The sequence below is a fragment of the Lactuca serriola genome, chromosome 6, assembly GCF_051521515.1.
Source record: "Lactuca serriola cultivar US96UC23 chromosome 6, Lser_US96UC23_V15, whole genome shotgun sequence".
Classification (NCBI taxonomy): domain Eukaryota; kingdom Viridiplantae; phylum Streptophyta; class Magnoliopsida; order Asterales; family Asteraceae; genus Lactuca; species Lactuca serriola.
The window spans coordinates 147,931,381-147,947,448 of NC_136413.1; the positions used below are offsets into that span (position 1 = coordinate 147,931,381).

At 36.8% G+C, this 16,068-nt stretch overlaps 2 protein-coding genes across 2 annotated transcripts; both read left to right on the forward strand.

Annotated features, from left to right (window-relative positions):
• The first annotated feature begins 3,168 nt into the window (after positions 1-3,168).
• On the forward strand, positions 3,169-4,759 carry LOC145058738 (protein REPRESSOR OF VERNALIZATION 1-like). Its single transcript, XM_079006638.1, has 3 exons — positions 3,169-3,547; positions 4,151-4,219; positions 4,293-4,759. Exons 1-3 carry the CDS (start codon positions 3,224-3,226, stop codon positions 4,665-4,667), a joined length of 768 nt encoding a protein of 255 aa, XP_078862764.1. The 5' UTR covers positions 3,169-3,223; the 3' UTR covers positions 4,668-4,759.
• Positions 4,760-8,658: 3,899 nt separating this feature from the next.
• On the forward strand, positions 8,659-9,826 carry LOC145058739 (protein REPRESSOR OF VERNALIZATION 1-like). The gene is made up of 3 exons (XM_079006640.1): positions 8,659-8,988; positions 9,061-9,123; positions 9,274-9,826. The coding sequence occupies exons 1-3, from the start codon at positions 8,704-8,706 to the stop codon at positions 9,646-9,648; spliced, it is 723 nt and encodes a 240-aa protein (XP_078862766.1). The 5' UTR covers positions 8,659-8,703; the 3' UTR covers positions 9,649-9,826.
• Positions 9,827-16,068: the final 6,242 nt, after the last annotated feature.

Here is a 16,068-nt window from a genome sequence, read left to right on the forward strand (position 1 = left end):
GTCCGAAATCATACATATAAACATTCCTCGGGTCCCGTCCTATTGGTGATTTTGGTGTCACCATGTCATTTTAAGTAACTGGAACTAACATGTGAGCTAAAGGGCTTCATAATTTGTACTTGAATATATGTACGGTGTTGTACGAAGTGCACACATGTATAATATCGAAATAAAAGCCGGTTCGACAACTAGTCAGGGGTCCTGGGGCAGCGCCCCTGGGTCCGGGGTTTACAAAGGGTCAGTGCCCCTAGCGGGGTCCAAGGGTGACGAATTTTAGCTCTCGTTTTCATCAAACTCTCACATAATCTCTCTAGCAAATTGGCTTACGATTTCTGTGCCTAGAATCGTAAGTGTCCACTTGGATTATCCTAAGCTGAATTTCTTGCAACCCATGCATAGGGTAGAAATATCAGTTCGGAAAGTGTACTCACGATCCAAGTTGGTATCCATATCTCCACCACAAACCCTAAGTTTTTTACACGCCCGACATCGGACCGTAATCCGCATCATATAAACTAGTTAACTTCGGGATTCTCATAACTTAACCATAAGTCCTCACTGGGGTAAAAAGACCATTCTACCCCTCACATACTCTTGTCCCAAAATGAACTCTACTAAACCCTTGGCCCCAAAAGATAAACACTCCTATAAGGCCCAATATATGTCCCAATTTCCAATTGGGCCCAATCCCTTCACATGGGCCTCAACCTATGGCCCAATAATGCTTCTCTAGTCTAAAGGTTGAATTCCATATGGCCCATAAAGGCCTAAAGTAGCAAAGTCCAATGAATGGACCAAACCGAGGCCTATATGTGCAAAGCCCACTCTAACTGAGTACGCAGGGCGTACTCAAATGTACACAACGCGTACTAGGTTTGTGACATGTACGTTGTGCGTACCAGGTTGTACGCCCAACGTACTCCCCGGTTAAGTTCTTTTTGCTATTAAGCACTTAATGCTTCAAACTAAGGGACCAAATCACATATCTGAGCTCTACTTAACGTCTAAACCCATAAAGTCACTGACTTGGCGACTTTGCATACCCCAAACAAGCCCAAACTCCAAAAACGACATTCTACTTCCATGAAAATGGTCTTAATTATTGCATGAACCCATTAAGACCTTCAAGATGGCAACTTTCTGTCCTAAGGACTCAAATAACACTAATGGTGGCAACCCTAAGCCTAGAAACAAATTTAGAACCATAAAGCTCCATTCCTTGGACCAAAAAGGTCCAAAAACTCAACATAAGAGATCTAAGCACTCATGGATCAAGTTCAATACTTTATACCTTGAAAAGGTTTGAAAAGAAGCAATAATCCCAGATCTATAACTTCTCATTTGCATCACCACCTTGCCTTGACCTTTACTTCCTTGGAGAAGGGATCCAAAACACTAAAATGCTCTCAAAAGGCCTTCTAAGCTCCAAGATCACTCAAGTATGGATTAGGGTTTTGTAGTAGCTGCTTTAGGGTGAGAAGGAGGTTGGTCTTAAGGCATAATGTTCCTTATATAGTACCATACCCTAAAATTTAGGGTTTTGGTATGAATGGAGTACGCCTTGCATACCTCTTAGTACGCCCGGTGTAGTCACAAACCACCCGTAATCATGCAGCCTTCTACGCCCCACATTTTCAATGAGTACGCCCCGCGTACTCATGGAACCCCTAAAACCCTAAACTTAGTATGGCTATAACTTATTCGTTTTAAGTCCGTTTTCGACGAATTTTATATCCATGGAAAGGTGACGAGAAACCCTACGCTTATAACAACTCATCAATACCTAAAAACTTTCCAAACAAGAACCCAAAATCCCTAGAAGATCGAGATGTCAAATTACAATTATACCATTGGCCTCCGAAGACATAATCAAACACTTGGATCACGTATACCCTAACACCCACATCCGAAATGGGCCAAATCCTTCCTTTCCCCAGGCCCAAACCCTTATGACAATTGATGATTGGGCCACAACCCCTAGCAACGAAGCACTTTCAAAACTGGGTGTTACATTATCTCTCTCTTCCTTTGTCTTCTTTCAAGTTACTTGTAACATTATTTTCTAACGGAGTGGTGTTGGTGATGATTTGATCATCTTTAACGTGTGAAACACTCTGTATAACCTAAAAGAGCCTGGTAGACTGAAGAAGACTACCAATACTCAACCACCAATATCTTTCAATTTTATTAGGCTTTTCCAACTCACCCAATATATTTTTGGATCTCCTATATATCCTTTTAAAAAATTCTGTCTCATATTCTCTGTAGCTTTCATAAGCATAATTTAAACATGAAAACATAATATCTTTCCATGCTACCGAGGACAAGAAGAGTAGTAGATCTACGACCAAATTATGAATTTGCCAAAATATGTTTTCTTTAATTCATTCGAGTCGGTATCGAGTATAATAGATACATTATAAATTCAAAAACAAATATATAAATAAATCAATGCCATGTGTTTTTAGATTTATATTATAACATTTTTTAAATTATATTTTAGTAAATGTTAAATTATAGTTTTATTATTTTATTTGACAAGTTAAAATAAGAGAAAATTTTATGAAATGACCAAAAAAAGGAAGGGTTTGAGAAAAATGACCGATAATTTTTGTTTTTCAGAAAATGATCATGACTTCCGCAGAGAGGAGCTCTGAGGAAGTCCTTATCTTCTAAGGAATGAATTTTGCTCTGAGGAAATGACGTGTCATGGGAAAATACAAAAAATTTCATGGTTCCACAGAAGGTACATTGGTTCTGCAGAGATGTCCTCCGCGGATCTGTTCTTCATATGTATTCCTTTGAGGAAATATTCTTCGCAAAATTTTTCAGCAAAGAACATTTCCTCAGAGGAGTACCTTTGAAGACTAGATTCACAGAGGGCATCTCTATGTACCCTTGGATGAACCATAACTTTTTTTTGTCTTTTTCCCATGATACGTCATTTCCTAAGAGCAAAATATATTCCTGAAAAGATAAAAACTTCCGCAAAGCTACTTTCTGCATACGTCATGGACATTTTCTGAAAAACAAAATTTTTTGGTCATTTTTCTCAAACCCTCCCCTCTTTTTGGGTGTTTCACAAAATTTCTAAAATATTAAAAATAATACAATACTATAAGGCATAATTGGAAATTTTGAAAATAGAAGCAAAACGTTGGTGTGCGAATTTCAGTCACTCCCCACTTTTCTAGACTGTTCCACTACCACAGCATCTGTGGCCATGGGGGAGATGAGCGACAGCATGTCTCTGAGCTCCGGCGACTTTCCGCCTCCACCATCATCGGCGATCGAAGCTAAGAGATCAGCGAAGAGAAGGAAAAGGATCGTTTACGAAGACGAAGACGAAGACGAAGAAGAAGTAAACCAAGTTTCATTGCCGCCGAACAGCAACGACGAAGAATTAAACAACGACGACGACGGAGATGATGAAGAAGTTAGACAGGACACGAAGACAATCGGAAATGTCGTTAGGGTTTCTGGTGAAGGAGAATCGAAAAGGAACCATTTCAAAGGGTTCGAAGCTGATGGCGTCTCTTACGAACTCGTAAGTCAATATTTATTTCTTATTTGTCACTTTGATTTCATACCTGAAAACCTTCATTTTCCTGATATTGAACTCATAATTTTCCAATTCTATATCAGACTCATGAACTTAGCAGAACGTTCTTCGTTTTCCATCGAATTCACAACAAAATTTAACCGGATTTGTTAACCTAGCTATTTGATCTCCATGAGCAAAAAATCTCAGTCATATACACAGTTTTTTCCAATTCAAAAAATAAATCAGGAACATTTCGATTTTTCCGATGACATTGATGAACCAAAAACCACCGTCATTTCCCCGTTTTTGTTGCTCGCCGGAGACCAAAACACACCGTCTTCCTCCTTCACCGCCTTTCCTTTCCACTATCTTTTGCATGCTGCCTCCATTCTGCTGTACTTTTTGTACTAGCCAATAGGTTTTCGTTCATTTTTTAAATATGTTTTCTTTTAATTAAAACTCAATATTTGGCTTGTTTCGCAAGTTATTATCATTTTTTTTTAATTCGATGTACATCTTTTTTAGTGTAATAATAGAAAACTACAAAACTTTGTCCCATTCAAAAAAATATCCCAAAAAACTTATCATTTTAACGTTATCATACAGGAAGATACTGTTCTTGTAAGTCCGGAAGAACTTAACATCTACATGAAGCCCTCCGTAACTATAATTAAGGTACTCTTTTAACTTATCTCAATAAGGTGCTTACAATTCTCACTTTCTATCAATGCGGGAGAAACTGTTACAGGATATCAGTGAAACTGTAGATGGGAGGATTATGGTGAATGGGCGGAAATTTTATCGGCCGGAGTTTGCAGAAAAGGAAAACGGGGGAAAATGGGAATCGAGGGGAGAAAGAGAATTATTTTATAGTTTTGAAGAGATTGAGTTTGCAGCTGAATCGGTTATGCATAAATGTCGTGTGCATTTTGTTCCACCAAACAAAACGATCCCGAATGTTCGAGAATATCCTGGTTTTTTTGTTGAGAAGGCTTACGATGCAGAATCAAAGAGACTGTGTGGGATACTTGATGTAGGGCATGGAGATAGTAGACAACTTGAACTTTTTGTGCTTGTTCAAAAAACAATCGATCGGATCCCTAATTGGCCTATCAAGTCGTAAGTCACATATCTTACTTTCGGTTAAATAGAAATACTACATGAATATAACTTTTTCAATATAGATATTGCGAATATATTTGTAATTCTAAATTTTTCCCTCGACATCTTTCAAAAGTTCAATATTTGTTTTAAATTTTATATGCAATCTATGCGCAAAAGTGACTATTAAAACGATGTGGTTTTGTTAAGTATGTTAATGTATAGTTCAAATAATGGTTTTGATTCGTGTGTTATTGTATAGTTAAAATAATTATATATTTTTTTTCTGGAAGCTTTTTGTTAAAATTATTATTTTAAGATTAGTAACAATTACACAATTATTTTGAATAACATATATTCTACTACTACAATGACGAACATTCTTCTAGTACCATAATAAAAAATAAAAAATAAACAAATTTAGCATTTCTGAACCAATCCATTAAGGTAAAACTTTTTTCTTTTTCCTATTTTATTTATTTGGCCGGCATCAATTTTGTTCTGTAGCAATTCTGGAACAAAGTATTCGTACAATTGTCAATACAACTGTATCATTGCAAGAATATTACCTGTTTTAAGATAAAAAGTGACATGTAATGATTTAAAAATATTAATTGCAAAAATTAATAATATAAAGTTAGTGTAGGTAATGTAACTTTTACGTCTTGATTTTCGATAATTTTAAGATCAAATATATATATATATATATATATATATATATATATATATATATATATATATATATATATATATATTTCATGCAAAGTATCAACATATTTTTATTGTTTTCATTGACAAAGATTATTGTTATTAGTTTTGTAGTAATTAGTTAATGATAATGTTTTAGTAGGTTTCTACGATTTTTTTTAAACAACATGCTTCATAAGAGTTGAAGCTTGTAAGATTTAAATATGGATCAACTTCATCATTTTGGTGTGTTTCATATCAACCACCTGGTCAAATGCCACATATTGATGGTGGTAGGTTTCTACGTAAATTAGATCGCTAGTTAATGAAAATTAAACCATATTTTAGTATAAGTAGACAGACATCGGTTTAAAATAGAAATTAAGTAAAAACAGGTTATTATAATATTTATTTGACAATTTTTTTTTTAGTATTTTGAATCAATACTGTTTGTAAACACATCATAAATAATGATACGTACACTAGTCTTATAAATACATGTTGAATCATTAACATGTAAATAAAAACATCATAGTTAGAATATTTTAATGTAAATTAGAACAAAAGAAAATTGTGCAGGGATAATCACAACAATATTGAATATATTCAATAAATAATCATTACTGGACAAAACTGTACAAATGGTTTAAGTGGTATCTCGAAAATTGGCGCATTTATGTTCAAAAAAGGTTTTGACTAGATATAAGAGGTCTACAATTTTTATTTTGTTGCAAATTTGGTCCAATTTATTTTGATTTTTTTAAAATGCCTTTGACATTTTTTTATTAATTTTATTTACTAAACAATATAAAAAAGAAAATGTAAACACCCTACCTTCCATCTGCCTTCCTTTATCACTTAACATCACATCACCGATAAAGCACAATCGACACCACCACCACCAGAAGCCACCGTCGGTAGCACAATCACCACTACCTGAAGTCATCGTCGGTAGGAAGGAGATGAAAAGGCACAACCAGAACTAGGGAGATAAAGAGAGACGTGAGTGAGAGATGGTAAGACACAGATCCGACGAAGAAAGAAACCCTCATACCCACATCTTCGCCGTGGTCGATTTTCAGATCAATGTTTCCACATCTTCGATGTTTCGATGATCATATCGCTCAGATTGACAACACTGTCTTTCTTAGTTTGTCCACTGCTGGCCAAAAACCCTAGATCTTTCAGATCTTGGTTCTTCTTCTCCGTCAGTTCTTCTCTAGGTGGAGAAGGCTTTCAAATCAAAGGGATTTTTAGAAGGGTTTTCCAAATCGAAGTGGTGGCAGTGTTGACGGCTCCGACGAAGGTTTTCCAAATCGAAGGTTCTGACGGCTCTGACAAAGGTTCGTAGTGATCTTAAACAATTTGAGAAAGAGGTTGACAGCTCCGGTGATGATGGGGGATGGAGATGAGTGTGTTTTAAGATCGGAGGGTTTTTTTTGTCTTTGCCGGAAAATCAGGTGTGTTTTTGTCTCTTCCAGAAAATCAATGGTTGTGGTGGTGGCCTTAAAAGGAGACAACGAAATGGGTGACACCGACGAAGTCCTCGCCATGCAATGGAAAAACGAGGGTTTAAGTGTGTTTAATGTAGAGATAGATAAAGAGGGGGGGGGGGGGGGGGGGGAGGGGGGGGGGGAAGATAACACAACACAATATTTCTTTCTTTCTTTTTTATGTTTTTTTACTTATTGTAATTAAAAAATAAAAAAAATATGAATATACTATGGGTAAATTCGTAATTTTAAAACAAAACGGACCAAACTCGCAACAAAATTAAAATTTTGGATCATTGATGTTAGTTTAAATTTTTTTGAACCAACGTGACAATTTCAACATACCACATGAACCATTTATACAGTTTAGTCTTATTACTATAACTACATTTTTAATATAACGTAAAAATGACCAATGTCTTCACAGATAACATTGAAGATTTCAAAGCATAAAGGACGAGCCTTTTATGATTTCTAAACTTTTGTCTTTGTTTTTCACTCTTTCTTCTTCCATAACATAACACTATATCTCGTTAGTTCTTGCTCTAAATTCATTATTTTTCCTTTCTTTTTTACTTTTTTTTTTCTTTTTCATTTCTAAGAAAAATATGATCATGTCATTTCATTAAATATATACAAAAAATAAGTTCGAAATTCATGAACAATTTTAAAAACTCATCTAGAAAAAACAAGTTTGATACTTTTGTATGAGAAATAGTTAGATTTTTTTTTTTTGACAAAAAACTTGTTCGAACCTCAAAACGTAAGTTCCAACCTAACCAAGTTTCGAACTTGGTGCTTATTTACAAAATTTAAGAAAATACAGGTTATTTGTTATATCTAGGTAGATATTGAATATTGTTATTTTGGTAATTATCCCTAAAAGTAGTTAGTTAACAGTTATATATGTTGCTCATATGATGAGAGCCTAGTGGGTTTTTTTTAACAGCAAAAATGTTTTTATTAGAGAAATTAAGCTAGCAAATGGCTAGAATAAAATTACAAGCATACCCGGTTAGTACACCAATCAAACCATTTCTACTTCTATTTTTAGCCAGAAATAAACATAGAATTGCATTTTATTGGCTAAAATTTTGACTTGCTTAACCTTATTGTTGAAGATATGAGCATTCCTAGAACACCAAAAGACTCAAATGAGAGTAAAAATAACAACAGACTTCACACTCCTTGTCATGGTTCTGCTTAACCTTTCTACTTATATTTAAAATGAAAATTTCTTTACTAAAAGTTCAAAATTTAAATTTTATCCATTCATAAATATTATTAGTGTTTCCCAATTTATCAATTTATAAATATTATTAGCGTTTCACAAAATTCAAATATTATTAGTGTTTTCAAATTTTATCCATTCATAGATGGGTTATTGACATAAAGGCACATCAAAGTTTTACGTTGGGTTTTAAAAGACCATTTAGTTTTTTTGTTGCCTCTTAGACCATTAAACTCAAAAATTACCCGTCTAAAATAACATTTTACTCAAAATTTGCAGGTTCCCCCAGTTATAAACTTGTGTTTTCGGTAAGTAGTCAAAACGTTGTATTATAAAAATTCTGAACATTATAACAAGAAGATAACAAAATATAACATGTTACTCTTTCTAAAAATCAAGTGATTTTAAGAAATATAATACAGTAAAATACAATTCCTAAGATAAAAAGAAATAAGTATACAGTACAAAGAATAACTGTTTTCACATACACAATAATAGTAAAATACAATATCACAATTGGGAAAAACAGAAAACACAAACAGGCCGTTTGTTTGCGAATTTTAGTCATACCCCACCTTTAATAACATACCCTTCAACATCACCTAGCTAACAGTCCTAGCTACACACTTTGACCATCTACAGTGAAGATGAACGACAGGCTGTCTCTGCCTTCCGGCCAGTCTTCACCACAACCACCGGTGATCGGTAAGAGGTTAGGGAAAAGAAAGAAAATGATCGTTTATGAAGACGAATATGAAGAAGGAGAAGTAAAACCGCAAGATTTATTGCCACTGATGAACAGCAACATTAGTGACGATGATAAAGAAGTTAACGCAAATCCGATTGGACATGTTGTTAGGGTTTCTGAAGAAGGAGAATGGGTAACGAAACATTTCAAAGGGGTTGAAACCGATGGCATCTCTTATGAGCTCGTAAGTCATTATCTTTTATTATTTGTTTGCTTGATTTAATAGCTCAAAACCTTCGTTTGCATGTCTGAACAGGAGGATACCGTGCTTGTTAGTCCGGAAGAATATAACATGAAGCCCTCTGTAGCTATTATTAAGGTAAGTACCTTTAAACTAACCCAATAACGTTAACGTAAAACTTGTTGGTATTTCCACAACTTAAGACTTGTAAAAGCAATCAATTTGTGGGTCGCTTACATGTGTTGCAGATTACCATTTTTTTAAGCAGACAATTCGTTGTGTACACAGGATATTAGAGAAACGAGAGATGGGAGGATTATGGTGACTGGTCGGAGGTTTTATCGACCCGAGATTGCAGAAAAGGAAGATGGAGGAAAGTGGGAGTCCGAGGAAGAAAGGGAACTATTTTATAGTTTTGATGAGATAGAGTTTGCAGCTGAGTCAGTTATGCATAAGTGTCGGGTGCATTTTGTTCCACCAAACAAAACGATCCCGAATGTTCGAGAATATCCTGGTTTTTTTGTTGAAAAGGTTTACGATGCAAAATTAAAGAGATTGTGTGGGATAGTCGATGTAGGTTATGGAGACAACAAGCAACATGAGCTTTTTGGACTTGTTCAGAAAACAATCGATCGGATCCCTAGTTGGCCTCTCAAGTTGTAATTCATAGTTTAAATTAATTAGGTTGTCTAATGAGAAACTATTCTAACTCTGATAATTTTAGATTAAGACTATGTAATTGTGTTTGCATGAGTGCACTACTTATGTGTCAACTCCTTAACGTGATTTGTTCGAGCACATTGAATTAATATAAATTGTTAGCTTTGATGCTTGTAATCCGTATTCGCTTGTAAACATAACGCTTGTTTTTCCGTAGACATGTTTCTAGCACTTGTTTCTTTATCGACATGTTTTCTGTAGAATGAGTCTAGCTTGATGCAACTTGTGTTTGTGCCTTCGTAGTATATATAAATATATGTTGGGGTGAGGTTCGGCAGAGGAAGTGCGGAACCCCGATATGCTGGGGTGAGGTTGGACAGAGGGTCATGGGGAGTACCGAAGTGGCACTCAAGACGACGGAGAGGATCCAACAGGTCTGGAGCATGCTTCAGACTGCTCAGAGTCGGCAGAAAAGTTATGCCAACAAGCGTCGTTCGGACCTGGAGTTCCAGGTCGGGGATATGGTCCTCCAGAAGGTGTCACCTTGGAAATGTGTCATCCGATTCAGGAAGCGGATCAAGTTGGGCCCCAGGTACATTGGGCCTTTCAGGGTTGCAGCCCGGGTGGGCAAGGTAGCGTATAGGCTGGATCTGTCAGCCGAGTTTAGCCAGATTAACAATACCTTTCACGACTCCCAGCTGCGGAAGTGCCTATTAGACGACTCTACCGTGGTGCCTATAGAGGATATTAAGGTGGATGACAGTCTGAACTACATTGAGCGACCAGTAGCTATCCTCAACAGGAAGTCGAAGGATTTGAGGAACAAGAGGGTCGAGCTGGTGAAGGTGCAATGGCAGCACCGCAAGGGCTCAGAATGGACTTGGGACCCGGAGGACGAAATGAGAGAGCACTACCCCGAGCTTTTTCCAGATGCAGCAGCAGACTACGAAGTCTGAAATAAGTGGGGGAGAGTTGTAACCCCCGGTTCCCGGTACGTATTTTAAATTAAAATAATTTCATGTTTTACACTGGGAATCGATGAGTTGGAGGCCCAACTTGTCGAGTAGACTAGACTTTGGACGTAGGTTTTAAGTAACCTACTCGACGAGTCGGGAGCCCGAATCGGTGAGTAGGTCTGCCTGGATGAAACCCTAATATTTAGGGTTTGCACCCTATTTAAACGCCTTATCTTGTCCCAATCCAACCTCCATCGTCTCTCACAGTCCAGAAAATCCCTAACTCGAAACCCTAAAGCATTTGGAGTGTTCTTTAGCCATTTTGTGTGTTTTTGGTGGTTTGAAGCTTGAAGAAAGAAGTGGAAGCTTGGGGGTTCCAGAAGAAACAAGTAGATCCAGAGGTTTTGCTTCATTTCCAGCTCATTCAAGGTAAAAAGCTTCAACCTTGACCATCTATCTATTAGATCTCTAGTTAGGGTTCATTTCTACCTTTTCTAAGCTTTAGTAGAGCCAACTTCGGGGTTTTGTGGTTCTAAAGGGGTAGAACTTCAGATCTGGAACCATTGAGGATTCCCATGACATAAAGGTGCCAACTTTATGGCCATGGGAGTCTCATGCATCATATAACCTCATTTTAGGGCCATTTGAGCCAAATACCCCCATGCATGAACGTCAAGTTTGTAACTTTACGTGTAATATGGACCCTAGGAGGTCAGATCTATGTTTTGGATGCATTGAGCCCGACTAAAATCGACTTGGTAGACTTGGACTTTGGGGGACTTGGCGAGTCGCTCATAGGACTCGGCAAGTCGGGCTATGTTTCCCCAACCTTTTCTATTTCTGATCAAACTGGTTGAATCTAGAAGAGGGCTCAACAAGATGGATGTGAATATGGACCTGAAGATCATGGAACTCGATGAGTTCAAGAATAGAACTCGGCGAGTTCAAGACTAAGTCCCAACTGCATGAAGACGAACTCGACGAGTTCATAAGGAACTTGGCGAGTGCAGGACTAGATGTGCCTTCTTGCATGAAGAAGGACTCGACGAGTTCAAGGATGAACTCGGCGAGTCAGTGGTAGAAAGTCCCGACCTCGTATGAAGGAGAACTCGACGAGTTCTTGAAAGACTCGGCGAGTAGGCTCAAAGCTTTTAGTGTTCTAAGGACTATGGAACTCGGCGAGTTGGTGGGTCAACTCGGCGAGTTAAGTCAGCCAGATGTTGACTTTGACCTAGAGTTGACTTTGACCCAAATTTGACCATGAAATGGTAATTAAGGAAGATCGTTATGTTTAGGAATCGAGAGGAGTTGATCTCGGCAGCGAGGACAGTTTGGACATTTCACGATACTGAGGTGAGTTACCTTCCAGTAGAAGTGGGTCTAAGGCACCAAGGCCGACCCACCAGTAAGAGATAATGGTAAAGATGATTATCTTTATGATAATTATCTGGTATGCTGATATATGTTATGGTTATGTGCTAGAATGCTAAATGTGTTAGTAGTAGTAGGGGCGGAACAACCCCAGTTACCGGTTGAAAGATACCAAAAGGGTAGACAGCACCCATGCATGCCTAGATATATGTTCATGATATGCTATTATGCGGTAGTGGTAGGGGTGAAATAGTCCCCAATTACCGATTGAAAGATACCGAAGCGGAGGTTAGCTCCCAGTTTCCAGTTGTGAGATACCGAAGTGGAGGTTAGCTCCCAACTACCGGTTGGATGATACCGAAGGGGAGCCCAACTCCCAGTCATGCCAGATAGATATCGGTTGAAAGATTCCAAGGGACAGGCCTTATGTGGTATGTGGTATGATGGATGAACTCACTAAGCTTTATGCTTACAGTTTCCAGTTTTCTTTCAGGTTCCTCTTTAGCGAAGGGGAAGGAGCCGGCACGGTAGCAACGCATCGCACATACATGATTTCCGCACTATGATGTTCTTGGGACTGTACTCTGACACTATTATATTTCCATGACATGTTTTATGACATTTAACGATGTTTTTCAGTAAACAATTTTATAAGCTACTTAACTAAAAATGAAATTTTTCGTCTTGAAAATTGGGATGTTACAAGGTGGTTTCAAGTCCCTCCCGTATTGGCCAATGGAACGCACCATACCTATAAAAGAAGGACTTGTTGACATGTTAAATGAGATCTCGTTCTCGTAAAAGCATCTCCCGATATCCAAGCAAACTCTATTCCGGTGTTCTTTAGCACTTGTTGGTGTCATCTTCTCACCGGATACCATTCCTTGCTCATCAATTTTTGTAGTCCCCAAAAATCGATCCATAGGTCCTCTAACACCCTTATTGTTTACACCTAGAGACGAACTATTGTCGGGATTCACAAAGTATGCACCACATTCCACATTCTCTTCAAAATTGTGTTGGGCCATAAATTTTGTAGATTCAAAGGTCTTCAAATATAAAGTGATTTCGTCCTTCACCTCGATGGGAACATTAGGACAAGCTGCAACATCTTTGTGAGTGCATGCAAGATGTTCCTTCATTCTCTTCACTCCCCCCTTGATGACTTTACTACAAAACTTACATTTTAAGTATTTGTAAGGTTTTTTCCCACCCTCAATTGTTACTTTAGTACCATATTTCCATGCAGGATCATTTCGTCATCCTTTAGTAGCCATCCTAATAAAACAAATTAGATGAAACAGTCCTAAACAGTAAGCAAAAAGTCTAAACAGTCAAGAAAACCAAAAATTGTATATTGTTATTAATTCATGGATGTATGAAGCAAACAAAAAGGTTGTAAAGAGTTAAGAAAACCAAAAGTTGTATATTATTACTAAAATAGCAAGAAAGCAAGAAAATATATCGATGTCTGAAGAAAACAGAAAGAAAACTACATTAAATAGCAAAAAATACTGCAAACAAGCAACAAAATAAGGCAATGAAAACCAAAAGCTATATACTATTACTAATTCATGGAACAGCCAAGAAAAACTATTGCATTTATGACATTAAACACATAATAAGTGCATGTTTGCATGAAATAATGAATAGAAATAAAAAAAACACTACAGAAGATGAGGTAAAAAAAGATAAAAGAAAAAAAATGTAACCTGATGAGGTCTTCGATGGCTTGAAGAAATAATGGCCTCAGATTTTCTTGAAGGAAGTATGGAAGACTTATGTGATATGTTTGAATAAAGAAGAAGAAAAAGAAGGAAGGTCAAAGTAACAGGAAAAATATCGATTCTAGAGTAGGTCAAAAAGTGTGAAATTGATATTTTGGGTAGTCTTAGAACTTACTTTCTTGCAGAAGTAAAAGTAAAAAAACAAAATTGTGGAAAAACTGTTGGGTAAAAAACATAAAAAAAAAAGGCTAGAAGACAAAATTTCTCTTGAACGCCTCCACATAAAACGCATCGCCTTCATCTACTTTCCTCCGCTTCTCTCCGCCTCAAACATCTGAGGCGCACGCCCTAAACCAGACCCTAGAATCGGCGCCTCAAACTCGTTTCATCCCCGAATCGCCTTGAGGCGCGCATCAAGGCGTACACCTCGACTACTTTTTTAAACAATGGTTTACATACATGCTTTAGCAATGGAACAGTGGAATGCTTATCATATGTATTTTTGTTTATTTTGCCTTTTCATCCATACCATTGTGTATAATTGATTAGATCATGTGAAATCCAAAGATGTGAACTCACTTTGGCTACCAACATATCTGATGATTGGATGTTAGGGAGGGAGGATTCAGGTGTGTTTACAAGGGCTACTTATCATGTTATAGCATGGTGGTAGTTGTTAAGAAAATTAAAAATGTCACATAATCCAGATTTAACCGGGGGAGAGAGAGGGGGGGGGGAGAGATTCTTTTTATTACTCAAAAATTAAAAATGTCACATAATCCAGATTTAACCGGTGAAACTGGAGAAAATGAAATTCAATGCCCTTTTTAATAGGTTAGTTCTAAGTTTAAGGACTTGTACTAGAAAATAAATATGAGGAACCTTTTAAAACAAAACTCGAAAGTTGGTTGGGCTACAGTGATATTAATTAACCCTATTTTATATAGGCCGATGTTCATTGAGTGTGGAGGGGTCTTTAACTTTGGGTGCGAGTGTGATAAATGAGGAGTTACGACCATGTCCAAGTGTGCCAGATTCCTTAAAGTGTCTCACAAATCTCATAACATAATCACAAATTGTATCCCAATAGTTTTTAATAAACTTGAACGTTAATCTGTCGGACCCCTTGGCCTTTTCTCCACCACAGGCCCAAACAACAGCCTTGACCTCATATAGTGTGAAGGGTGCTTTAATCCTGATAGTCTCCATCATGGATATGGAACGAATGTGAGGATTGAGTAACTTAGGCCTAGAAGCATACTGTTCTTTGAAATTGGATTGAAAAAATTACCGATTCAAAACATAGTATAACTTTTCTCAAATTGGTTGAACATATAAACTAACGATTAACTTCATTTATTCTAATATGAACCTATATTTCAACTAAACACGCTATTATATAAACATGTAATCACTATTATAGATAAATGATCTATAAGGCTAGGAGTCATGCCACTCTGTTTACTCTTTTTCCTGCCACATCAGCTTTATATCACACCTGTCACACATCTTCAACTTTCCAAAACTCTACTAACCGGAATGTTTGTTACTTTCTGCATGAAAAGTTTGAAGAGAATTGGCTCACAACATTCCATCATTTTAACTATTTACTGCATCACGCCTCACCTTACAAAACATAGTGTGAAACTATACTACTACTGTGCTTTTCTCCATTTGGCGAAGAGTTGATCTTTACTTCAGTGACGCCCTTCACGTACTTCGAGGTTGTAGCGTTGGGTGATTCTTCTCCAGAAGGAGACCCATCTACGAAGTTGATGTGATTTGGATCTTCACTTAATCGACACAAACAAGAGCCAAAATTATCTTTTCATCCATACTCTAAATATGGGCCATTTTGTGAGATGAAGATGGTAGAAAATAAAAAATGTTGGGAAAAATGAATAAAGAATGTTTGAATGTGGTGGAAAATAAAGAATATTACCGGTATTTATAGTAGTTGTTGAATGATTTGAAATTTGAAATTTTAAAAAGAAAAACGGTTTTATTTTGAAAACTGGTGTATTTTTTGAAAGTGGTAAAAAATCAATTACACCATCTCTCATCTACACCCGGTTTCCGAGTTAACTCTCCAGACTTGGCATGACGAGTTAGGAGAGTGTGTTCACCGAATATATGTCCGCATTTGCCGAGCTTCCCCGAGTCCACTCCATCTAGCTTAACATATTTATGTATCCATGGACTACTCTCTTTACCTATAAAATGGACTTCTGATTTATAAAAACTTAAATTTAATTTGAAAAAATCTATCCATTCAAAATCTAAGCAATTTAATGAACTTTTTTTCTCTACAAATTTCAAAGTTAATTGAATTGTTTATAGGAAAAAAAATAAGGTTTTGGAATGGATTT